Here is a 27,363-nt window from a genome sequence, read left to right as displayed (position 1 = left end):
ACGATTTATTTTTTTATTTGAGAGAGAGAGAAAGAGATAGTGTGAGCCCAAGCGAGCAGGGGGAGGGGCAGAGGGAGAGAGAGAGAATCTCCAGCAGACTCCCTGCTGAACATGGAGCTGAAGTGGGGCTCCATCTCATGGCCCTGAGATCATGTCCTGAGCTGAAATCAAGAGTCGGATGTTTAACCAACTCAGCCACCCAGGCACCCCTTAATATGTTTTTTTAAATTAAGTTAAACTCTGTGCCCAGTGTGGGGCTCGAACTCACGACCCTGAGATCAAGAGTTGCATGCTTTACTGACTGAGCCAGCCAGATGCCCTGAGAATTCTTTGCTTTTTGCTATTTGTTTTGAGCAACTATGAGTAGATTGTGACATTTACTGAGAGGAAGAAGAATGGAAGAGAAATTTGAGGTGGGAAAAATCTTGAGTTCTGTTGTGGCTGTATTAAATGTGAGATGCCTATCAGTTATGAAGTTGGTATATTGAGGAAGCAGTTGGATGTACCGGTTTGGGAACTCATGGACAAGAGAACCAAGACTTGTTAGATAAAAATTTGGAGTTCATTGCATAGATGATATTGAAAGGTATGGGACTGTATGAGATCACCGAGGGGAAGAGTATAGAGAAGTGAAATTGGTGCTTTGAGGTGCAGTATGGGAAGAAGATTGAACACAGGACAGAAGAAACAGCCAGTGAGGTAGGGAAAAAAAGCAGAAGACCGGTGTTATGGAAGCCAAGAAAAATAAGTTCATAGAGGATAGAGAATTGGTCCATCCATGCTTCTGAGTTGTTTAGTGAGATGCTCAATTGGATTTGGAGGTTGTTAGCTTTGTCATTAGTATTACTATTACTTTTTTTTTTTTTTTTAAGATTTTTTTAATTTTTAAGTAATCTCTACACCCAGCGTGGGGCTTGAACTCACAACCTGGAGATCAAGAGTTGTACACGCCACCAACTGAGCCAGGCGGCACCCTTAGTCATTGGTATCATTATCCAGAGTTCTAGAAGTGGGAGGTGGAAACCAGATTGGAATAATTGGTTGGGGCTTGAGGAAGTGAAGATAATGAGTATGGTTAAAAAAACCTAGGCCTTTTTTGAGATGCCTTACTTCCATTTGCTCCAAAAGTAAATTTGGTAGGTGAAAAATGGTGTCTTGTTTAATTTTTCATTCCTTGATTACTAGTGTATTTGAATATTTTTTTCACATGTATTGGCCATTGGTGATTTTCTGTTTCTGTCCTGTGTATATCTTTTTGTGTTTATCACTTACGGGAATTGATTGTCAAGAGCTCTTTTAGCTATTGAAAATATGTAGTTTGACATAGAGCTTGCAGAATTTCCCCCTTAAGTATTTTTCCCTTCTGGGAATAAATGAGTTTATTACATATGCTCCATCAGGGAGGACATGGTTAATAATGGAAAAGCCATATTTAACATTTCACTCCTACATATGCTTTTTTTTTTTTTCCAATTTTAGTAGGATACACATAAAATTTACCACCTTAACCATTTTTAAGTGTGCAGTTCAGTGGTATTAGACACATTTGTAATGGTGTGCAACCATACCACCATCCATCTCCATCACTCTTTTCATCTTATAAAACTGAAAATCTATACCCATTAAACAATAACTCCCATTCCCCCTTTCTCCTAGTCCCTGGCAACCACCATTCTTTCTTTCTCTGTGATTGATTTTTACTACATTAAGTACCTCATATAAGGAGAATCAAACTGTATTTGTCTTTTTTGACAGGTTTATTTCACTTAGTATAATGTTTTCAAGGTTCACCCATTTGTAGCATGTGTCAGAATTTCCTTTTTAAAAAAAATTTATTTTTTAAGTTTTTAATTCCAGTTAGTTAACATACAGTGTTATATTAGTTTCAGGGGTATGATATAGTGATTCAACACTTCCGTACATTACCCTGCGCTCATCACAAGTGCACTCACCTATTTCACCCATCCCCCTGCCTCCCCTCTGGTAACCATCAGTTTGTTCTCTGTAATTAAGTCTGTTTCTTGGTTTGTCTCTCTTTTCCCCTTTGCTCATTTGTTTTGTTTCTTAAATTCCACATATGAGTGAAATCATATGGTATTTTTGTTTCTCTGACTGATTTCACTTAGCATTATATGTCTAGCTCCATCCATGTGGTTGCAAATGGCAAGATTTCATTCTTTTAAATGGCTGAATAATACTCATTGTGTATATATTCCACATCTTCTTTATCCATTCATTAATCAGTGGACACCTGGGCTGTTTCCGTATCTTGGCTATTATAAATAATGCTGCTGTAAACATAGGGGTGCATGCATCCCTTTGAATTAGTGTTTTTGTATTCTTTGAGTAAAGAACTTTCCTTTTTAAGGCTGAATAATATTCCAGTAAATGTATATATCACATTTGTTTACCCATTCATCTGTTGATGAACACTTGGGTTGTTTCCATTTTCTGGATATTGCAAATAATGCTAAGAACATGGGTGTACAGATCTCTCTTCAAGTCCCTGCTTTTAGTTCTTTTAGTATGTATATACCCGGAAGTGGAATTGTTATACCATACAGTAATTCAATTTTTAGTTTTTTGAGGAACTACCACACTGTTTTCCATAGTGGATTGCACATATATTTCCTCCAACATTGTACAAGGGTTCCAGTTTCTTCACATCCTCGCCAATGCTTGTTTTCTGATTCTTTTTTTTTTGGATAGCCATCCTAATGGGTGTGAAGTGATAATCTCACTGTGTTTGTTTTTTTTTTTTAGGATTTTATTTGTTTATTTGACAGAGAGAGCACAAGCAGGGAGAGTGGCAGGCAGAGGCAGAGGGAGAAGCAGGCTCCCCGCAGAGCAGGGGGAGCCCAATGCGGGACTCCATCCCAGGACCCTGGGATCATGACCTGAGCTGAAGGCAGTCGCTTAACCAGTTGAGCCACCCAGGCGCCCTCTCACTGTGGTTTTGATTTGTACTTCCCTAATATTACTGATGTGGAGCATCTTTTCAAGTGCTTATTTGGTCATTTGTTTATTATTGGAGAAATGTTTATTCAAATCTTTTGCCTACTTTGAGTCAAGTTTTTTGTTGCTTTGAGTTTTAGAAGTTCTCTCTATATATTCTGGATAGGAATCTCTTATCGGATATATGATTTGCAAATATTTTCTCCTTCTGTGACTTGCCTTTTTACTCTGTTGGTAGTGTCTTGATGCACAAAGTTTTAAAATTTTCATGAAGTCCAATTTATTTTTTTATTACCTGTGCCTTTGGGGTCATATCTAAGAAATCTTTGCAAATCCAGTGTTTTATTAGAAGTTTTATTGTTTCAAGTTTACATTTAAGCCTTCAATCCATTTTGAGTTAATTTTTGTATATGTTGTTAGGTAAGGGTCCGACTTCATTCTTTTGCATGTACATATTTAGTTTTTCCAGCACCATTTGTTGAAAAGACTGTCCTTTCCCAATTGAGTGGTCTTGGCATTCTTGTAAAAATTGATTTGACCATATATATGGTCAGTTTTATTTCTGGGCTATCTGTTCTGTTCCATTGGTCTGTATTATTTCTGTTTATAGCAATACCACTGTTTTGATTACTATAGCTTCTGGTACATTTTGAAATCAGGAGGTGTGAGTCCTTCAGTTTTGTTCTTTTTCAAGATGGTTTTGGTCAGAGTCCCTTGATATTCCATATGAATTTTAGGATGGGTTTTTCTATTTCTACAAAAAAATGTCATTGGGATTGTGATAGGGATTGCATCAAATTTATAGATGGCTTTGGGTAGTACTGACTTTTAAGCAATATTTTCCAATCTGTAAACATGAGATGTGTTTCCATTTAACTATGTTGTTTTTAATTTCTTTCAGCAGTGTTTTGTAGTTTTCACTGTATAAGTCTCTCACCTCCTTGGTTAAGTTAATTCCTAAGTACAGTTGACCCTTGAACCACACAGGTTTGAATTGTGTGGATCCACTTATATGTGGAGTTTTTTTGATACAATACTGTAAATGTGTTTTCTCTTCATGGTTTAATATTTTCTCTAGCTTATTTTATTGTAAGAATACAGTATATAATACATATAACATACAAAATAGTTGTTTATGTTACTGGTAAGGCTTCTGGTCAACAGTAGGCTATTAGTAGTTAAATTTGGGGGGAGTCAAAGTTATACATAGATTTTTGACTGTGTGGGGATTGGTGCCCCCAATCCTTGCATTGTGGAAGGATCAACTGTATTTTATTCATTTTGATGCTGTTACAAATGGAATTGTTTTTGTAATTTCCTTTTCAGATATTTCACTGTGTAGAGAAATGCAACTGATTTTTGTGTGTTGACTAAGTATCCTGCTACTTTGCTGAATTCATTTATTCTTACAGTTTTTTTGTGGAATTTTTAGGGTTTTCCACATATAAGATCATATCCCTTCATATTAAAATGCCTTCATATTCATTCACTGGATACACTATAATTTGCTGTAGACTGCTTCCAGTCTTGTATTATAAAATAAATATACAGGAAGAGGAGAACGAACATTTAAATTCTAGATCTGTAAGTGTAGCCCACATTTGACAGTAAATTCAGAGCAGTTTCTTAGGATAGATTCTCAGAAAGTGGATTCTCATTTAACCAGAGATTTTTATTTGAATTTTCATTGCCAATCCTTGAATTTACCCCCATCTTCCTGCCTTTAATCCTGCCCCCCCCCTTTTATCCTGTTTTCCACACTGCTACCAAATAAAGGGTAAGGGTCAGTGCATTTTTCCTTCATAGAAAATAAGACTTAGGAAGCAGATTGTTTCTATGACATCTGTTTTGTAAGTTAAAAAAAAAATTTTTTTGAAGACTGGAGTGTACTTCATGGATGAGTTGGAATTTGATTTGATTTTTGAAAGGTGAATAGCATTTCAGTAAGCAAGAGAGAAGGTAGAGTGAAATATGAATCCATTGAAAGGTAATTGTGTTCAGGCATGCGAACTTTGACGACTGCAGACAAAGAGAGGTAGAACTAGTTCTCCAGCCAAGGATTGTTTATTCTGTTTACCTGAAGAATGAGCTATAAGGGTGTGTGTGTGGGGAGACCTGTTATGTATGTGTTGGTAGTGAAGGCTGAGGGTAAGGAGAATGCCAAGAGGGACTTCAGCTTGATTTATATGTTTTTATTCACTTAGTTATGGATACTTGGTGATTGTTATCTAATTTGTTTCTTAGGCGCTGTAGGTTAAGCATCTGACTCTTAGTTTCGGCTCAGGTCATGATCTCAGGGTCATGGGATCCAGCCCTGCGTCGGGCTCCACACTCAGCGTGGAGATTGAGATTCTCTCTCTCCCTCTCCCTCTGCCCCTACCACTTGTGCTGTCTCTCTCTCCATCTCTCTAAAATAAAGAAATAAAATCTTAAAAAAAAAAAATAGTTTGAGAGCGTGTGTACTTTTTTTTTTTTTTAAGATTTATGTATTAGAGAGAGCATGAGAGCCTGTGTGTATGGGCGAGCAGTGGGGAGAGGGAGAGAGATACCCAAGCTGACTCCACCCTGAGTGCAAGCCTAATGTAGGGCTCCATCCCAAGACCCAGAGATCACGACCCCAGCAGAAACAGAGAGTCAGACGCCCAACTGACTGCACCACCCAGGTGCCCCTAGAGAGAGAGAGAAAGTGTGTGTGTGTGTGTGTGTGTGTGTGTGTGTGTGTGTGTGTGTGTGTGTGTATTTTTTAAAGATTTATTTATTGGGGCACCTGGGTGGCTCAGTCGGCTAAGTGTCTGTCTTTGGCTCAGGTCATGGTCCCGGAGTCCCAGGATTGAGGCCCATATCGGGCTCCCTGCTCCGCGGAGAGCCTGCGTCTCCCCTTGCCCCTCACCTCACTCGTGCTCTCTCTCTCTCTCTCTCAAATAAATAAAATCTTTTAAAAATTATTTATTTTAGAGAGAGCGCACAAGTGCAGGGGCAAGGGGCAAAGGGAGAGGGAGAGAGTCTCAAGCGGACTTTGTGTTGAGCGTGGACCTGCAGTGGGGCTTGATCTTATGACCCTGAGATCACCACCCCAACTGAAACCAAGAGTTGGACACTCAACCAACTGTGCCGCCCAGATGCTCCAAGAGTGTGTATACTTTTAAAAATTGAGATGTAATTCACATAATGTAAAGTTCATCACTTTAAAATGTATAATTCAGTGGGTTTTAGTATATTTACAAGGTTATGCAACCATTTCTACCATCTAATTCCAAAATATTTCTATCACCCCAGAAAGAAACCCCATATCTATTAGCAGTCGGTTCTGGTTCCCCCCTCCCCACATTTCATGTAAATAGGGTATCGTATAACATGCGGCCTTTAGTATCGGCTTCTTTCCCTCAGCGTGCTGTATTCAGTCTGTCTGTGGTGTAGCATGTGTCAGCGCCTCATTATTTTTTATTGCTGAATATTCTACGGTATGAATATACCACATTTTGTCTAGTCATCAGTCGAGAGAGATTTGGGTTGTTCATATTTTTCACTATTGTGAATAATGCTGTAATGAATATTTACATGTAAGTTTTTATGTGGACATGTCTTTTCAGTTCTCTTGGATCTATACTGAGGAGTGGAATTGCTAGGTCATTTGGTAAATCTGTTTAACTTTTTTTTTTTTTAAGTTTAGTTTAGTTTTTGTTTTTTTTTTTTAAGTAATCTTTACACCCAACATGGACTCAAATTCACAGCCCTGATATCAAGAGTCGCAGGCTCTTCCAACTGAGCCAGCCAGGCACCCCGATTCTGTTTAACATTTTAAGGAACTGCCAAACTTTTCCACAGCAGCTGCACCATTTTACATTTTCACTAACAATGTATGAGAGTTCCCATTGTGTATTCTTTATATGTTTCTTTGGCAGACTCTTCAATAGTTGTGTGTGTCTGTATGTGTGTTGTTTTTATTATTTATTTATTTATTTATTTTAAAGATTTTATTTATTTATTTCACAGAGAGAGACACAGCGAGAGAGGGAACACAAGCAGGGGGAGTGGGAGAAGGAGAAGCAGGCTTCCCGCGGAGCAGGGAGCCCGATGCGGGGCTCAATCCCAGGACCCTGGGATCATGACCTGAGCCGAAGGCAGATGCTTAACGACTGAGCCACCCAGGCGCCCCTCATTGTTATTTTTTTATAATGACTTTTAAAAAAAATTTATTGGATGGAAGGGGAGGGTATTATACTAAGCGAAATAAGTCAATCAGAGAAAGACAATTATTTGATTTTACTTATATGTGGAATTTAAGAAATAAAACAGGAACATAGGGGAAGGGAGGAAAAAATAAAACAAGATGAAATCAGAGAGGGAGACAAACCATAAGAGACTCTTAATCATAGGAAACAAACAGGGTTGCTGGAGGGGAGGGGGTGGGGAGGTGGGGTAACTGGGTGATGGACGTTAAGGCGGGCACGTGATGTAATGAGCACTGGGTGTTATATAAGACTGATGAATCATTGAACTCTATCTCTGAACTAATACTCTATGTGTAATTAATTGGATTTAAATTTAAAAAGGGAAAAATTTATATTAAGTAATCTCTGCATCCAGCATGGGGCTTGAACTCATGACCCTGAGATCAGGAGTCCTGTGACAGCTCCTCTGACTAAGCCAGCCAGGTACCTCTATTATGACTTTTGAGGTCTAATTCACATACTGTAAAATTCACTCTTTTAAAGTATAAAATTCAGTGTTTTTGCTTTTATTTTAGTAGATTGACAAAGTTGTGCAACCATCACTATAATTCCAGAAAATTTTTTTCAATAGGTTTTTAGACTAGGTAGGGAGTGTTGATTTAAAGAACAACCAATTTTCTAAAAAATGTTTCATGTTTGGGCGCCTGGGTGGCTCAGTTGGTTGGGCTTCCAGCTCTCGGGTTGTGATCTTGGGGTTGTGGGATTGAGCCCTGGGTTGGGCTCATGCGCTGGGTGTGGAGGCTACTTGGGATTCTCTCTTCCTCTCCCTCTGGCTCTCTCTCTCTCTCTCTCAAAGGAAAAAAGAAAAAGTCTGTTAGGTACTTGTTTCCTTCTTAGAATCTCAGTTTCACATAGAAAAGCATGAGACTTATCCCTGTAGAATGTACTGTCCATTTGAAAGCTCCAGTGAAAAATCCCTATTTAGTGAAGTATGCAAGATTTGGCTCAATTTATATATTCTCAGTGACTGTCTCCAAGAATTTGACACAATCTTGATCTGGCCCAGTTTCTTCCTGTCCTTTTCAACCTGGATTTGTAGACAAGCTTTGTTTTCTTTCGCTTCTCTTGGGAAAAAAAAAAAAAAAAACTTCTATGGCTTCACAGTTGAAACAACAGGATTGTCATATGAATCAGAACTGTCATTTCAGACAGTTCCAGTCAGTGATCTTTGTCTGAAAGTGCCACCAGGGAAATCACTGGAAGGTTATATGGCCTCCCTTCTTTCTCTTTTTTCAAAGTTTATTTATTTATATATTCAAGCAATCTACACCCGACATGGGGCTTGAACTCAGACCCTGAGATCAAGAGTCACATGCTCCTCCAGCTGAGCCAGCCAGGTGCCCCCATATGTTCTTCCTTCTTTCAGCTTAAGAATTTGCCTTAAATATCTCAAAACCCTTAAACATTTCAAATAGCTCACTCTGTCCAGAGAGAAGGTATGTTAAAGGAAGAGTAAAACTTACCTAAGGCCAGCTCTCTCCAGTTTTTGCACTAATAGAAGCAGTGGCATGGATAACTTAGAATAGCTGTTTTATTCTAAACTCTATTACATGTTGCTTTGCAGATTAGAGACAAAGTACTGGCCTGAATGGATCCTGGGGCTGACCTTATATAGCAACTTGTATGGTCTTTAGCAACTTCATTTATAATAGGAAAGTAGGTATTTCTGACCTGGAAATATGTAATACTTAAATAATAACACAATCTTTTTTTTTTTTTTTAAGAGAGAGAGAAAGTGAGGGGGAGGGGCCGAGGGAGAGAATCTTCAAGTGGACTCCCCACTGAGCTCAGAGCCCAAGGTGGGACTTGATCCCATGAGATCATGACCTGAGCCAAAACCAAGAGCTGGATGCTTAACTGACTAAGCCCCCCTGGGCACCCCAATAACACAATTTTTTTGAGCTCAGCTATCTAGCTTTTCTGTTTTGCTGAGCTCTTTACATGTCATACTAGGAATAGCCCATATCAGATGCTAACTACCGACCTCTGGTCGGCTCCCCACCATTCTGGTCCAGTGTAAAATTGTGACTATTTTTATTTAAAAGACCTATTTTTTTTTTTCTATACCAGATGAGTTGAAGAAATAGTAATTGTTTTGACCAAGAAATGAGAGTATATTCAGATGGTTTCGTGTATAAAATCTGGCTTAGAATAATTAGGATACAGAGTTTTTGTCAGTACCAACTTAAAATCAGAACAGAATCTTCTCCCTTTTAGATTTCCCTTGATCTGAATCTTTCGTATGAGATACTACTTCAGATTGCTTGTATTGCGGAAAAAAGCATGATTTGGGGGAGAAAATTACCTGTGTATATTTTCAGTTATCTGTGTCAATGGGAGATGACAGTTGTATTACTAATCTTCAAATAGAAGAAAAAATTTAAATTGACATTGAAATATATTTTGATTTTTTTAAGAAGTTTATTTTTTTAGTAACCTCTGCACCCAATGTGGGGCTCAAACTCACAACCCTGAGATCAAGAGTCACACGACTCTTCCACCTGAGCCAGTCGGCACCCCTACATTTTGATTTTTTTTTTTTTGATAGGACTTCTTCATGCCAAATGATTTTTCTCAGTATAATATTAAAATGGATATTTTTTCTTTTTTCTTTTTTTTTTGTGGTGAACACTCTAGGTTTATTTTTTAAAAAATTTTTTATTATGTTAATCACCATACATTACATCATTAGTTTTTGATGTAGTGTTCCATGATTCATTGTTTGTGCATAACACCCAGTGCTCCATGCAGAATGTGCCCTCTTTAATACCCATCACCAGGCTAACCCATCCTCCAACCTCCTGGATATTTTTTCTTATAGTACACATTGGGCAGTCTTTGGGAAGCCTTGCATGGTGTTGGGGTAAAAGCTGTTATTTTAAATTTCCAATATGTAATTTATGAAATGGATCGTATATATTTGATTACTGAAAGTCAGTTGCATTAATATATTCCTAAAGGTTCAGCATCAGACAAGTGCAGTGCAAGTCACCTTGCTTCTAGATCTCCCTAATACTAAAAGCTTCTACTTATTTTTCTATTTTTCTAATACCCTGCTGGATTGGGGGCACCCAGGTGGCTCAGTTGGTTGAACGTCTGACTTCCGCTCAGGTCATGATCTCAGTGTCTTGGGATCTAGCCCCCTGTGGGGCTCTGCATTCAGCAGGGTGTCTGCTTCTCCCTTTCCTTCTCACTCTGCCCCTCCCCCTGCTCATTCTCTCTCTCTCACTCAAATAAGTAAAATCTTGAAAAAAAAAATACCCTGCTGGATTGGATTTGTATCTGTATTCACAAATGAAAACTGGTTTGTCATTTTTCTCTGCTGATGCCTTTGACCACATCTTCATAGGTTTAGAAATAGTGTTCTCTTTGTTGATAATTTTAAAATAGTCTTATTTTAATTTTCTCTTTGAGCCATGAGTTATTTAGAAAAGTATTTTGTTTTTCATATCGTAGTAAGTTCTTGTTAATGATTTCCTATTTAATTTTATTAGGATCAGAGAATATGGCTGTAACATTTCCATGTTTTGTAATGTGACTTCATATTCCATCTTATGATTTAATTTTTTTAAAGATTTTATTTATTTGACAGCGAGAGAGCACAAGCAGGGGGAGCAGCAGAGGGAGAGGGAGAAACAGGCTCACCGCTGAGCAGTGAGCTCAATGCCAGGCTTGATCCTTGGACCCTGGGATCATGACCTGAGCTGAAGGCAGACACTTAACCAACTGAGCCACCCAGGCGCACTGATTTCATTTTAATGACTTTTTATGGATATTTTAAACAGAGTATTCTCTGTTGCATTCAGAGTTGTATGTAGCTGTATTTGTTTGTTTGTTTGTTTGTTTGTTTGTTTGTTTTTAAGTAGGCTCCTCACCCAGTGTGGGGCTTGAACTCACAACCCTGAGTTCAAGAGTCGCGCCCTGTACCGCCTGAGCCAGCCAGGCGCCCCTGTATGTAGCTGTCAAATCTGGCTTGTAAATTGCATTATCTATACCATCTGTATTTTTATCAGTTGTTTTCTTGATCTTTTAAATTTCTGAGAGACATATGTTCAAAAACTCCCCTGTAATGATTGTGATTTCCTTAAAATTTTCTTGTATTTCTGGTTTATTTTGTACGTTTTGACATCTTGTTTGATGTCTAATTTATGGCATATCTTTGTGATTGTATCCTTTGTTTGTTTGTTTATTTATTTATTAAAGATTTTATTTATTTGACAGAGAGAGCACAAATAGGCAGAGCAGCAGGTAGAGGGAGAGGGAGAAGCAGGCTCTCTGCTGAGCAGGGAGCCTGACGCGGGGCTCGATCCCAGGACCCGGGGATCATGACCTGAGTGGAAGGCAGACACTTAACAGACTAAGCCACCTAGGACCCCCTGTATCCTTTAATAGTAATATAACCTTTATTAAATTTTTTTTGTTAAATTATCCTGTTTATTATTAATGCCATGCCAGCTATCTTTTCATCTGCATGTGTCTGTGTTTAATAACTTTACACATTCCAGAGCATCTGGGTGGCTCATGGAGTGCTTGGGTGGCTCAGCCCTTTAAGCATCTGACTCTTGATTTCAGCTCAGGTCTTGGTCTCAAGGGTCGTGAGTTCAAGCCCTGCATTGGATTCCACTGTGCAACCTACTTAAAAAAAAAAATTAAAGAACCCACAAACTTTGACCACCCTTTATTTTAAACATTTAGCTATAATCCTTTTGAATATGTAGTAATATCAAATAGATTTATAAGTATTAGGAGTGATAAAAGTTATCGTAAGTTAGTAGTTATGTTCCCTGTGGGTATTTATATTTTGGCATATATTTAAGTTATCCCTTCATTTATTTATTCAACAAATAATTTATTGAGAGCTTCCAGGAACTTTGGAGGGGAAGATAGGGAAAGCTATGTTGGATAGTATTAACAGGGAAAGCCTTCTTTGATAAGGTAGACATTTGAGCTGGGATCTAGTAAAGCTACTCTGGGGAAAGAGCATTCCAGGTAGAGGGAACCTTAAGTCCAAAAACCCTAAGTAGGGGCACCTGGCTGGCTTGGTTGGTAGAGCATATGACTCTTGATCTTGGGGGTGTGAGTTCAAGCCCCATGTTGAGCATAGAGCTTACTTAAAAACAAACAAACAAAACCAAAACCCTAAGGAAAGATTGAAGTGTATTTGAAGAATAGAAAAAACCAATGTGTCCGGATCTTAGTTGATTAAGGATGGTGAGGGAGGCAGGGCCCAATTCACGTAAGATCTTGTAGGACATGTTAAGGAGTGTGATTTTATTCTTAAGCGTTGGGGCAGGCCATGGGCAGATTTTGAGCAGGGGATAACATGATTAGATAAATATCCTTATAGTCCTTGTGTAAATTGAAGTGTAATTTAATTCAGTGAAATGTACAGATTTTAAGTGTACAGTTGGAGAAGTTTTCACAATTGCCTATGTGAGATGCACCCTTAAGATAAAAAATTTCCTCTCACGCCAGAAAGTTCTTTTATTCTTCTTCCCAGTCTGTCCTCATCGTCAGTACCTAAACTATTCTTTTTTCCTCTCACCATAATTTGTCTGTCCTAGAACTTCATATAAATGGAATCATTCATGTATGTACTCTTGAGTCTGGCTTCTTTTGCTTACCAAGATGAGTTGGTTTTTCTTGTTTGTTTGTTTTTTTAAGATTTATTTATTTATTTTAGAGGGGCAGGGAGAGAGAGAGAGCGTTGCATGTGCGCGAGGTGGGAGAGGAGCATGGGGAGAGGGACAGGCGGACTCCATGCTGAGCATAGAGCCGGTCAGCTGTGGGGCTCAACATCAGGACCCCAAGATCACGACCTGAGCTGAAATGAAGAGTGGGACTCTTAACTGCCTGAGCCACTCAGGTGTCCCTATAATTGTTGTGTTTTTATTTATACAATTTCCTTTTAAAATTATTTTTTTCTTGAGGTTTATTTCAAAGTATAGCACTCTACAAGGTTTTGTTTGCTTTTGGACTTTAACTTTTTTCAAAAACTCTGACTTGTTTATGTTACTTGAATGGGTATGATAGGGTAATTTTGCTTTCTTACATATAATATAAGGGAAAATGTACTTTTTGAGTTTAAATTGACAATATTTAGTTTTTCTTTTTTCTTTTCTTTTTTTTTTTCTTTTAATACTTGAGCTCCACACCCAGTATGGGGCTTGAACTGACAACCCCAGGATCATGAGTCACATGCCCTACTGACTGAGCCAGGCTGGTGCTCTGACAATGTTTCTTTCTTTCTTTCTTTCTTTGAATCCAAAATGTGTTTATTGGGATGGTTTCCCACTCATCTTGATTCAGGATGCTTTTAGTGCTGCTTCCGTCCAAAGGAGCATCCTTCTGTAAGCCTTGTTTTTCTCCTGTAGACTGGCAGGGGACAGTGGAGCAGCCAACACACAAAACTGTTTGTGCATGGCTGAACAGGTGATTTTGTAGCATCCTGGGTGCATCATGTCCATGAAGTAGGAGGTAGGGCTCTGCACCAGGTGCTTCTTCTCGTGCTTCCTCTCCTCCTCTGCCAGGGGACCAGTGCTAGAGGTCCTTTGTGAGGGGATGTTCTTACACATAGAGAGGTCATCACCGCCAGAACGGTGTTTACTTTTATATGTGTGTGTGTATGTATATATATATATATATATATATATATATATATATTTTTTTTTTTTTTTTTTTTTTTTTTTTTTTTAAGTAGCCTCCGTCCCCAGTGTGGGGCTTGAACTCACAACCCCAAGATCAAGAGTCACACACTCCACTGACTGAGCCAGCCAGGTGCCTCAAGCTGTTTATTTTTTATAGTGAGTCTGTTTAAATGACATAAGTATTTTAAATCAGAGGAATCAGCCTTACATATGTTTTTGAATATGGATTTGGTCCCATGGTGTGGGGAAAATCCTTTCTCACAGACTAATTATAAACAGTAACAGACTTTTTTTTTTTTAAGCAGTTAGCATTTACCATCTCTGTATTCTTTTGTTTCATCTGATTCAAAACCTAGAGGATTAATAGGACATTTTGTTTCAAAGTTGAATCTGACAATATCTAGCAACTGTTCATATTTCCTTTCCATAAATCTCAAAGTCAGACAAGAATCTGAAACTTAACATGACCACACGTCATTTGTTACACATTCCATTCCCTTATTCATTACATCATGATGAGAGCATGCCCCAGCAGTTGTTCCTAGCCTTAGCTGGCATATACTTGAATGTGGCATGTGTATACTTTGATATTGTTCTTGCTAGACAGAAGCAGACGTGAGTTATTAAAAAGTCACAGTATAGATCTAAATCTTCCTAAACATGTTTATCAGAAGCACAAATCTGTGCCCAAAGATGACAGGAAAAGCTTTATTACAAGGGCTGCATGAATTATGAATGACCTTGGCAGCACAAGTTAACTCATTGGTGGTTTCTTCCTTACCTACTCCAACCCCTCTACAACCAAATTCTTCTCTTTTTTTCCTCTTTGTTTCCCTAGTTTTAGAGCAAAAAGAGCAAAGGAGAGTTTTGCTTTATCCCTTAAATGAGGGTGAAATAAAATACTCTTTTCTTCAAAGATCCCAGCCTTCCTGGAGAGGAGCTACTCTAGCGAGGTAGGAGGAGAATATTCAGATGATGAGGTCCATGGAATAGATGAGTGAAGGTGATGCTGGACTCACTCATCTTTACAGATAATCCCATAAGATTCTGGCAAGCTGTAGGAGACAGGGGGTCACCGAGGAAATGGTGTGGCACAGAAACAGATTTGGAGATCTGCTAGGATGTGTCTACCTCTGATTCTAGGTTTATCAGAGAATAGGAGGTATGTTTTTTCCCATCTGCATTAAAGAAGAAAGAATGAAATTTGTTGGGTTTTTTTTTTAAGAATGTATTCTTTATCTAATAGCCCAAGATTTTTTCACATTGTCTAAAACTAGTTGCAAACCAAATAGAGAAGGCAATACCTTACTCTCACTTTAAAAAAATTTATTTTATTTTATTTTTTATCTTATTTTTAGTAAGCTCTACACCCAACGTAGGACTTGAACTCACGACCCGAGATCAAGAGTCGCATGCTCTACCAGCTGAGCCAGCCAGGTGTCCCATTACTCTTAACTTTTTATAAGCTTTAGAAACAGAAAATAACAGTTGGATTCAGGGCCTCTACAAAAGTAAAGACTCATTTATATTCTAAATTATAGCAGGTATGTAATGATGGTGAAGAAACATTAAATGGCTTGATTCTGGATGTTTATAAATGCTGGAGTTTTTAGAACATTTTTGAGCTTATTACACAAGGTTCCAGTAACAGGAAAAAATGATCTCTTAGATCTAGGATTTAAATATCTATCATTACATAATGGGTCGCTTTCCCAGCTGAATCACGTGAGCCTATCTCTGGGATGGGTGATAAAACTGGACTAAGCCAAGAAACTTTTAAATTGTTATTTCTTTTTTAACTTTGAATAAGAAATATTTTTGAGTTAACATTTTTTTAATTAATTTTACTTTAAAATTTTAATTACCTCAGTAAATATGTACTGTATATTTTTGCCTTTGGTTAGGTAAATAACCATTAGTGGTAGAACAGAGGTTTGGAAATCAGGGAGCTCTTCTTGTGTTTTCTGTGTCATAGATTAATGCTCTAAGGGACAATTTATGTAACTACCCTGAGCCTGGCTTATCTATATACTGTATCGGTAGGCCCTCACTGCCCAGTAAGGGAGTCACTAGCCACAGGTGGTTACTGAGCCTTTGAAGTGTGGCTGGTCCAAATTGAGATGTGCTCTAAGTGTAAAATATACACTGAATTTTAAAGACTTAGCACAGAGATAAGAATGTAAAATATTATATTGCTAATTTGTGCATATTGATTACATTGTTGGAATGATAATATTTTGGGTACATTGGTTAAGTAAAAATATTATTAAAATTAATTTCACCCATTCCTTTTTTTTTTTTCCCCCAAAGTATCTCTACGCCCAGTGCGGAGTTCAATCTCATGATCCTGAGATCAAAAGTTGCCTGCTCTACTGACTTAGCCAGCCAGGTGCTCCTTTTTTTCCTTTTTTTAATGTGGCTGCTAGAGAATTTTAAGTTCCATACATGGCTCACATTATATGTCTTTTGGACAGTTCTGGTTTGGGCAGCATTTCCTAAACTAATTCATGGAATATTAATAAGTGCTCAGTGAAACAGTTTGGAAGATGAACAGTGTCCAGTAGAACTTTTTGCAATGATATAAATGTTCTATATCTGCGCTATCCAATATAATAGCTACTAGCCACTGATGGCTGTTGAGCACTTGAAATGTGGCTATTTCTGACATTGAAAAATTGAAATGTGGAGCACCTGGGTGGCTCAGTCGGTTAAGCTTCTGCCTTCGGCTCAGGTCATGATCCCAGGGTTTTGGGATCAAGTCCTACATTGGGCTCTCTGCTTGGTGGGGAGTCTGCTTCTCCCTCTGCCCCTCCCCCCTGCTCGTGTTCTCTCTCTCTCTCTCTCTCTCAAAAATAAATAAAATTAAAAAAAGAAAAATCGAAATGTGGAAGAAAGGAACTGAATTTTGAATTAGCTTTATTTTTTTATTTTTAATTTTTAAAAAATTTAATTAACTTTAAATAGCCACATATGAGTAGTTGCTAATATATCGGGACAGTACTGATCTAGAAGATTTATGGGATTGTTTTATTCGAAGACCTGTATATAAGGACTTGTTTACTACATTGCAAACTTGCTTAATATGTCTGTGATTTGGATTTATTATGAGTAATGATAAGTGATCAGTAACAGTAATATTTATTGAGTACCTGTGATGTATCAGGTACTGTGTAAGTACCAGAAAGAGGATTTGTATGATAAATTATTTATTAAGAGCTTAACTATATGTATTGCTCATGTTTTGTAATATGCTGGATGCATTGTGAATTCCAAGGTGCTATTTGGGCTTTACCATGTTTTCATCAAAGTCTGGTTTCTTTCCTTTCCTTATAAGTCCCCTTCTGTGAAAGCCTGGCTCCTCTTGAAAAGTCTGAGTGATGTGCTGCCTTGTTAAAGGATTTTTTCTTGAAAGGGAAACCTACACTTTCTGACAGATGATGATGGTTTTGTTTTTGTTTTTAGTAAACTTTTTTTTTTTTTAATTTATTTATTAGAGAGTGTGTGCATGCAGCGGGTGGAGGGTGAGTGATAGAGGGAGAAGGAGAGAGAATCTCAGGCAGACTCCCTGATGAGTGGGGAGCCCGACACCTGGCTCAGTCTCACGACCCTGAGATAATGACCTGAGTTGAAATCAAGAGTTGGGACGCTTAACCAACTGAGCCACCCAGGCGGCCCTGTTTTTACTAAACTTTTGAAGTTAGTTATGCTTTTTACTTTAACAGGAATATGTACATGTTTATACAGAGACTTTGAGAGTTCGGTATTATGTAATATTTATTCTCTTTGTTTATGTGTACACATATATTTATAAGTACTAGCATCGAGCATTGTTTGTTTATTTATTTATTATTACTTCACAGTGAAAAACAAATGTCATCATGTCTGGAATCAAGCGAACAATCAAAGAAACCGACCCTGATTATGAGGATGTATCTGTGGCCCTTCCAAATAAGCGTCATAAAGCAATTGAGAATTCAGGTAAAACTTCACCTGCTTTAGGAAATTATTTCTTTATTGAGATATGCTTCCTTATAAGATTTATAGTAACTAAAACAAAATGCATTTCCACTGTTTTGTATAATGTGAAGAGGGATTAGTTAAGTGCTCTGTTAATAGCAGTACGCCATGTGTGTTGAAAAAGGCCAGAAGACAATCAGTAGACTGTGGAAGTGTCAATAACGAGACTGGCTGTAAGTTTTAGCTGTCATTGTACGTTAGGCATAACCATAAAGTCTCATAATATGCAGTATGGGTAGATGATAATGGGTGGTACATGGATTAAAGTTTTTTATTGTAATAGTGGCATATTAATGTCTTTTGGAAAGATATGGTCTCATCCAGCTTGTAGTTTTGTGACTACTGTTGCTTAGGATAAGGCTAAAATTATTTTAAAATATTATTTAATTATGTTAATTGGATGTTTCATATGGTTCTCAGATGTGGTGTAAGTAACTTAAAGGTGGTATACTAATGATTTAAATTTGGAAAATAGTGATCTAGTTTAACCCCTGCACTTAGCTGCTAGTAGTTTAGGCTCAGAGGCGTTAAATTACTTGCCCAAGATCATGTAATTAGTTGAAGAGCAAATCATCAACTATGTGTCTGTAGCTACCCAGAATATTTTTATTTATTTATTTTTTATTTTATTTATTTATTTATTAGTTAAAAAGATTTTATTTATTTATTTGACAGAGAGACAGCGAGAGAGGGAACACAAGCAGGGGGAGTGGGAAAGGGAGAAGCAGGCTTCCCGCCGAGCAGGGAGACCGATGCGGGGCTCGATCCCAGGACCCTGGGATCATGACCTGAGCCGAAGGCAGACGCATAATGACTGAGCCACCCAGGTGCCCCACTACCCAGAATATTTTAAGCTATCTCAGGAAAAGATGCTAAATTTGAGTTTTTAAAACAAATTATTGCTGAAATTCACTACTGTTTATTTATTTATTTATTTATTTATTTTATTTATTTTTTTTTTTTAAAGATTTTATTTATTTGACAGAGAGAGGCACAGCGAGAGAGGGAACACAAGCAGGGGGAGTGGGAGAGGGAGAAGCAGGCTTCCCGCTGAGCGGGGAGCCCGATGTGGGGCTCGATCCCAGGACTCTGGGATCATGACCTGAGCCGAAGGCAGACGCTTAACGACTGAGCCACCCAGGCGCCCCAACTACTGTTTATTTAAATAATAAATCTATGTAAGCTTACACTTACGGCTGGGTGAAGAAGGCATCCAAGTCATAAAGTGTTGTAGCTTCACAAAGATTTGTGCCCCTAGAGTTGAAGTGGTGAAAGGAAATTCGTGTCTCTATGCAGTCAAGTCGTATGTACCCCCCGAAAGTCTTTGTGGACCAAAAATTATCAAATTGAGTTCCAGATAATAATAACATTTCACTGCAACCTTTCCCCTCATTCAGTTATAATTTTATTTATAAGGAAATAATTTCCTTTCAATAATAAGCCAAATAAATGTGACACTTATATCCATTACTCAAATGCATCAGATGGCATAATTTTTTTAATAAAAATAAGGGAAAACTGATTGTTTTAGTAAACATAATAATTTCAGTTTAAATCTAGTGTAAGTTCCCAGATACTCTGCCTAAGCAGGGACAGTTTTTCCTACTGAGGGGTAATTTGCTATTTTGCCTCTTGGTGACCACACTGTGCCTAATCCCAAACCATATTTTTATTTTTCAGAATTTTGCTCAAAGTAGATTTGGTAGGATTCTTCCTTTTGCTTATATTGTTTATTGTTTTTGTTTTTATTTATTCCATGAAAGATATAATTTAGGAGAGTTTCTCTCTAAGGAGCTTAGATAAAACTGCCTTCAGTGATCACGGTCTCTGACTTCAGCCTCTCCCCTAAGAGTATCTGCTGGTTTCTACAGACATATATGTATATGTGTGTGTGTGTGTGTGTGTGTGTGTGTGTGTGTGTAGTAATACTAGAAATACTAGTAATACTAGAAAATACTCTTTTTTTCATAATGGCAAAAACCAGTCATTTCCCTCCATGCAGACATATCCACAAGAATGCTCACTTATACCATTATTGGTTTGAAGTTGCCAATTTAATGGCATGTTAATTTAGAGGGAGAGAATGACATGGGTCATCAAAGGGTCCAAATTTTCTCTGCAATTTTTCATATACTCCAAAGCATGAGTGAACATCATTTTTTTCATATTACAAACACAGGCTCATTTTGCAAAATTCCCAGGTTTTTCTTTTTTCTTTTTTAAAGATTTTATTTTTAAGTAATCTCTACACCCAATGTGGGGCTTGAATTTACAGCCCCAAGATCAAGAGTCACATGCTCTACTGACTGAGCCAGCCAGATGCCCCAAAATTCCAGGGTTTTCAAGCAGTTATTTGGCTCTTTTTTCCTCTTGTATCTGATATTTTAAATTTTGAGTTGCATATTACTTTGAGTAGTCATCATCTGAATTCTATCACCTCTATAGGCATTTTCTTTTTTCCTTTTTTTTTAATTTCAAGTTTTTTTTTTTTTTTTAAAGATTTATTTATTTGATAGGGAGAGAGAGCATGCCCGGGGGAGAGACAGAAGGAGAGTGGAGAATCTCAAGCAGACACTGTGACACCAGGCTGTCATGACCCTAAGATCATGATCTGAGCTGAAACCAAGAGTCAGACGCTTACCTGACTGTGCCACCCAGGTGCCCCCCCTTGAGTTTTTATTTAAATTCCAGTTATCATACAGTATAATATTACTTTCAAGAGTGGAGGCTTTTGGGGGCGCCTGGGTGGCTCAGTTGGTTAAGCGTCTGCCTTCGACTGTCTGCCTTCGACTCAGGTCGTGAGCCCAGGGTCCTGGGATTGAGCCCCGTGTTGGGTTCCCTGCTTGGTGGGGAGCCTGCTTCTCCCTCTCGTCCCTGCTCATGCTCTCTCTCACTATCTCTGTCTCTCAAATAAATAATAAATAAAATCTTTAAAAAAAGAGAGAGTAGAGGCTTTTTTTTTTTTCTTTTTCTGCAGAGAGAGGGTGGGGAGGGGCAGAGAGAGAGAGAGAGAGAGAGAGAGAGAATCCCAAGCAGGCTCCACACCTAGGGCAGAGCCTGCTGTGCGGCTTGATCTCCTGACACTGAGATCATGACTAGAGCCGAAATCAACAGTTGGATGCTTAACGGACTAAGCCACCCAGGTGCCCCAGAGGCATTTTCTTTACTTTTGAATTCTTTTCTTTACTCATTCTTTTAGGTAGTTGTGATCAGGAACTGCTGAATTGCTTGCTAGATCCTTCTCTAGGGAAGGAAGCTTCCTGCCTTCTTATGAACTGCTCTTACGTCACAGACTACTTCCCCTCTATCTATCTCTTTATTTCCTTTGTCCTCAGGGCTGTGGTTTTTCATAGGTCACCAAATATTTCTCTCAGAATCTTAATGGATTTCTTTTTCTTGTTCAGTAATTTTATTTTGATATAATTCCAAGCAGAAAAATTGCAAGGAATACTTATATGTCTTTTATCCAGATTAATTTGCCAGTTGTTTATATTTTGCCTCATTTGATTTATAAGTCTTTTTCCTCACCCCCAGACAGACACACACACACACACACACACACATGCTCAAATACATGCATGTTTGCATGCAGGTATATATGCACATCATTCTTTTTAAATCATTGGAAAATAAATTGGACACCTGCAAATACAAGTGTATTTCTTAAGGAGATTCTCTTATGTAATCACAGTATTATTATCAGAAGCAGGAAATTTTAACATTCATCCATTACATTATGTGACGTCCAGTCAGTATTCAGTTACCAGTTTCGCAGTATTGTATTTTATAACTGTTTCCCCTCTCTAGGCTCCAGTCCAGGATCACACAGTGCATTTTGTTGTCATATCTCTTTAATCTCCTCAACCTTTCTACCTTTCTTGACTCTAATGTTTGAATCATGTAAGCCAGTTATTTTGTAGAATGTCCTTCAGTTTGGTGTTTATTTGATGTTCCCTGTAATTAGATTTAGCATTTTTGGCCAGAATGCCTTAGAGTGATGTAGACTTCTGAGTGCATTATATCAGTAAACACATGAAGTCAGTTTGCCCCCATATTAGTGATGTTAACTTTTCATCATTGGTTAAAGTGACAGCCACTAGGTTTCTCCACGTAGAAGTTACTGTTTCCTGGGTTTCTTCTATTGCATACTGACTTAAATCATGAGTCACTGAGTAATTAGACCTTGAATTATTTTATGTTCATTATGCAGCTCGAGATGCTGCTGTGCAGAAGATTGAGACTATTATCAAGGAACAATTTGCACTTGAAATGAAGAATAAGGAACATGAAATTGAAGTCATTGACCAGGTATAATGATGATAAATTAAAAAAAACAAAGCTGTTGCAAAAAAATCTATTGAGATAGAATCATGGTTTTTTCCCCAGCAGCGGGGAGGGGGAGAGGGAGAGGGAGAAGCAGACTCCCCACTGAGTGGGGAGCCTGATGCACATGCGGAGCTCAGTCCCAGGACCCTGAGATCATGACCTGAGCCGAAATCAAGAGTTGGATGCTTAACTGACTGAGCCATGCAGGCGCCCCCTCCCCCTTTGCTGTTCTTTTAAAAGGAGTGTTCTCATTTTGGAAAAAAGGCATATGTCTTTTTTTTTTTCCCCTATACATGAAATTGCAGAAAAACATAATGAAAAAAATTACTTGAAATTCCATCCCAAAAAATAATTTTTGCTCGTGCCCAGTATCTTGACATTTCTCAATGAATATGCGTACATATACATAAATATACATATTAACATGTCTGTATACTCTTGTAAATATTGGCTTTTGTCATTTTTTTAAAAAGTCTTTTGCAATTTGACAGGTGGAGATCATCATTTTTATTTGCCTTTCTTTGATTATTAGAAAATTGAGGTTCTGGTCATTTGTATTTCTTATTTTATGAATTTTTTATGTATATCTCTACTGTCATTTCTATTTTTTAAAGTAACAAGTTGACATTTGTTTTTAGCGACTGATTGAGGCAAGAAGGATGATGGATAAACTTCGTGCCTGCATTGTTGCAAACTACTATGCTTCAGCAGGACTTCTGAAAGTTTCTGAGGTAAGTCTTTGTCCTATACAGTCATTTCTGGCTATCCATATTTGTTGTGTGAAGGGGAAATTAGTGTTGATGTGAAATTCCTGCCTTTGAAACATTTCTTATAGTGACCTTTGGAATTCAAGAAACCTAGCCTACCTTCCTGGGAAAATACATAAACTGTCAATAATCCTAAGTATCATTTTTCCCTTTACTTATTTTTAGTTTTTTTATTTAGAGGGAGCATACGCATGGGGTGGGGGAAGGGGAGAGGAACAGGGAGAGAGAGAATATCAAGCAGGCTCCATGCCCAGCACGGAGCCCCACACAGGGCTCAATCTCATGACTCTGAGATCATGACCTGAGCTGAAGTCGAGAGTCATACACTTAACCGACTTAGCCACCAGGCACCCCAACATTTTTTCCTTTATATTAAATCCTTCTCCAGCTAATATTTAGCACTGTCCCTAGGCTTTGTTAGATACAAAGTTGAGTGAGACCCTATTCTAACCTGCTTTATTCTTCATTTTGATTGTGATCAGCTTTGGAGTAAGTTATAGATAGATTGATTTTCCTACTGAAGAGCAATTTGTAGTTTCAGTAGATATATCCTATTCAGGAAGCCCTGATTTTTTTCTCTCACTTTCTATGAAAAATTTCACATCCACAGAAGAAATGAAATAAGCACCTGTTTGTGTATGACTTAGATTCACCATCTTAACATTTTGTCATCTTTGCTTTATCTATCTTACTTTTCTGTAAAACATTTGAAAATAAGCTCCAGGCATCATGACACCTCACCCTTAAGTACTTAAATCATGTATTTCCTAAAGGATATTCTTCTATGACTTCCTGATATTATTTGATGACCAGTCCATATTCAGATTTTCCCAGTCATCCCCAGAATATCTTTTAAAGCTGTTTTTTTGATGTAGGATCTAATCAAGGTTCATGGGCTACATTTGGTTATTTGGTTTCTCTAGACTCATTTTATCTAAACTAGTTCACCTTTCCCCCCCATAATATTGACTTATTTAAAGAGATAGGCCATTTATCTTTATAGAATATCCTACATTTTGGGTTTTTTTTTTCCCCCTTGGGTTATTCCTTCATTCTCTCTATTTTTCTGCAAACTGGTAGTTGGGTCTAAAGATTTGATTAAAGTTAGAGGTTTTTGGCAATAATAACTTCATAGGTGATGCTATATAGCTCATATTGTATCACATCAGGAATCCTAGTAATCAGGTTGTCCTGCTGTTTGGAATATTAAGTTTTATCACTTAGGTAATGTGATTGCTACTGGACTGCTCCATTTATAAAGGAATGGGGATAGGATTGAACTGAAACAGAAGTGTTTCTTCTTGTTTGACATTCTGATAATTTCCTATAACTTTTGTTCATTTTTCATTCTAAAATTTCTTTTTCTTAAGTTTTCTCAATTAGAATTAGATAATTCTCTTGGATAGTACTGGCTCAGTGAGAGTCGTGGCAGGCCTGGGAAAGGTGTGATGCCATACTGGTTTGCATTGTCCCCCATGGTTTTTACAGATAAGACGTACCATGTTTTGGCTTTCATGTCATCCTGTGTTGCTTGAGGGTACCTGGCATCGGTCATACTCCCGATGTTGTCTTAGAGAAATCTGGAGCATTATTTGAATTTAATCTTAGATGTTAGATAGTTGTTTCTTCTACTACAGGAGTTTCCCTAATACATACTAGAGTCTGAACTGTTTTTTAGAGCTACCATAACAAATTGCCACTAGCTTCCTGGCTTAAAACAAGAGGAATTTATTATCTCCTGATTCTGGAGGCTAACAGTCCAAAATCAAGGTGTTGCTGGACCATGTTCTCTCTGAAGGCTCTAGGAAAGAATCCTTCCTCACCTTCTCCTATCTTCTGGCAGTTGCTGGCAAACTTTGGCATTCCTTGGCTTGTGGCTACATCACTCCTGTTTCTGCCCCTATCTTCACATGGATGTTTTCCCTCTTGTGTGTCTTCACAGTTCTCTCTCTCCACATTTCCCTTTTATTAGGTAAGCCCTAATCCAGTATGACCGTATCAACTTGATTACATCTGCAAAGACCCTATTTCCAAATAAAGTCACATTCACAGGTTTGGGGTGGACATGAATTTTTGGGAGACACTCTTCAACCCAGGGCAGATTTTACTGTTATCTGTTACATGGCTTGCTGTTGGATCCAATAAGATGGACATTATAAGCTAGCATCTGCGTGACACGGGACTTGTGGCTACTCTGTTTGAAGAGCTGGTTGTCCGTTTAATGTTTTGTTGTTTTTGTTGTTTTTAAAATTTATTTATTATTAGAGTGTGTGAGTGAGGGCACGGTAGGGATGGGGAGCAGAGGTAGAGAGAAACTCCAGCAGACTCCGTGCTGAGTGGGGAGCCCAGCATGGGGCTTGATCTCATGACCCTGAGATCACAACCTGAGCTGAAATGAAGAGTTGGATGCTTAACCAAGTGTGCCACCCAGGCAGCAGCGCCCCCCCCCGCCTTTTTTTTTTAACTGTTAGCAGTTCTGAACTGTGTTATTTGGTAGTCTAGAAGTGCACTGATTTTTATTTCCCCGTTATATTCTGATTAGAATTTATTCAAGGATATTTAGGTGTATTTTTGTCTATTATGGTCTGCCATTTAATTGTTTTTAGTTTGCTGTAACAAAATACATCACAGCTTAAAAAATACCCTTTATTGGGGCGCCTGGGTGGCTCAGTTGGTTAAGCGACTGCCTTCGGCTCAGGTCATGATCCTGGAGTGCCAGGATCGAGTCCCGCATCGGGCTCCCTGCTCGGCAGGGAGTCTGCTTCTCCCTCTGACCCTCCCCCGTCTCATGCTCTCTCTCTCTCTCTCTCTCTCATTCTCTCTCTCAAATAAATAAATAAAATCTTTAAAAAAAAAGACCCTTTATTATTGAGATTCAATAATTTTGTTGCTTTGAAATGCTAGCCTCTGGCTCCTTTCTTCTTGCTGAATTATGTTAACTGCACACTTTTTAAAAGCTGGGCTTCCTAGGAACTGTAGATGTATCCCATTATAACAGAATACACTGTATTTTGTATCCAAGTAACAAGATACACAAAAATACTCCAGGCTTCAGTACTGGACTGATGACAAACTTTATATGTAGGTATGAATCATTTTAAAGCATTCTATACTACATTTTACTCCTACGTGGGAGCCATTTTACATATACATTTTTTAAAATATTTATATATTTTACAGGAACATTTTATTTAGAGCAGTTGATGTGTTTATGTTAAAGCAGTGTGAGGCTTATTTTTTTTTTAAGTCAAATCTTACTTTCCATATGTTACTATGTATTTATCTCTATTTTTCATTTAGCTTCAGAGAACTTGCACCTTTAGCTTTTTAGTGTTAGGACCTTCACATAATTATCACTTTCTAGCTTTTGTTGGCTCAGACCACGTTAAGGAGTTTGGACTTCATTTTCTGGGTGTGGGCAGATTTTGAAGGATTTTAAGCATGACCCCTAAATAGATAAGGGTTTTGGAAAAATTAAAATTTTACCACTTTTGATGGATTTGATTAAAAGTTTGTTTTGTTTGCTTTCATTTTGCAGGGATCAAAGACATGTGATACAATGGTTTTTAATCATCCTGCTATCAAGAAATTTTTGGAGTCACCATCTAGGTCATCCTCTCCTGCCAATCAGAGATCAGAGACACCATCAGCCAATCATTCAGAAAGTGATTCTTTATCTCAACATAATGATTTCTTATCTGACAAAGACAATAACAGCAATATGGATATAGAAGAAAGACTCTCAAACAACATGGAACAGAGACCAAGCCGAAATACTGGAAGGGTATAGTTTGATGGGTGGGAGGGAGAGGAGAAGGGAACTCGTATTTATTAAGTATGTACATGTACATGTTATTCCATTTCATCTTCATAGGAACCCTAGGAAATACATTAATTATATCCCTTTTGGAGATGGGGAGACTGAGTCTCGAAGAGCTTACAGTTACCTTTGTCCACAAGTATCAGAACTGAGAATTAAACTGAATTAAGCTGAGAATTAAACTGAATCAGAACTGTGCACGTCACAACTCCTAGATGCCATCCACATTGATAAGAGAGAAACCTTGAGGAATTGGCAATTCTGTGACCTTGTCCAAGGTCTTTCCATTCTGTCATGTTTGTTCTCTCTTCATCATTTTCCTTTGTGAAACTTCAATGCTTTAATGATGCTTTAATAACTGGGGAAACTTGACAAATAATAAATAGAATTGAAAACCATTTATTCCTCTTTGATCCTGCCAATTTCTTATTTGAGTTCCCATCTCAAGCTGCTCTGAACTTCTTGGTGTAATATTTGGCTATAGAGCCCTTATTGGATGATTTTTCTCAGCCAGGTGTTCTGTGATAGAGGAAATCTCCAGGTTGCTTTTCACATATTCAGACATCAAGGATTTGATTTATTTTTTATAAAAATCAAAT

The 27,363-nt window shown here is 37.9% G+C and overlaps 2 protein-coding genes across 9 annotated transcripts in view; both read left to right on the top strand.

Annotated features, from left to right (window-relative positions):
* The window catches only part of KLHL24 (kelch like family member 24), an 84,358-nt gene extending 66,646 nt beyond the window's left edge, over nt 1–17,712 (top strand). Inside the window, exon 9 of the mRNA XM_032407082.1 lies at nt 17,695–17,712. Within this exon, the coding sequence (XP_032262973.1) occupies nt 17,695–17,697 (3 nt within the window). The 3' untranslated portion in view covers nt 17,698–17,712. The remainder of the gene's footprint in view (nt 1–17,694) is intronic.
* YEATS2 (YEATS domain containing 2) overlaps nt 1–27,363 on the top strand; it is a 105,290-nt gene that overhangs the window by 6,297 nt on the left and 71,630 nt on the right. For 5 of the 8 annotated variants that reach the window (XM_032407069.1, XM_032407068.1, XM_032407071.1 and 2 more), the window contains exons 2-5: nt 17,695–17,812; nt 22,062–22,159; nt 22,816–22,908; nt 26,483–26,728. In XM_032407069.1, the coding sequence (XP_032262960.1) occupies nt 17,713–17,812; nt 22,062–22,159; nt 22,816–22,908; nt 26,483–26,728 (537 nt within the window). In that variant the 5' untranslated portion in view covers nt 17,695–17,712. Of the gene's footprint in view, nt 1–16,144; nt 16,224–17,694; nt 17,813–22,061; nt 22,160–22,815; nt 22,909–26,482; nt 26,729–27,363 lie in introns of those variants that run through there. The other 3 variants (XM_032407065.1, XM_032407066.1, XM_032407072.1) reach the window with 2 other exon arrangements.

The sequence above is a fragment of the Phoca vitulina genome, unplaced genomic scaffold (genome assembly GCF_004348235.1).
Source record: "Phoca vitulina isolate PV1807 unplaced genomic scaffold, GSC_HSeal_1.0 scaffold8, whole genome shotgun sequence".
Taxonomy (NCBI): domain Eukaryota; kingdom Metazoa; phylum Chordata; class Mammalia; order Carnivora; family Phocidae; genus Phoca; species Phoca vitulina.
This window is presented reverse-complemented; position numbering and strand designations above follow the sequence as displayed.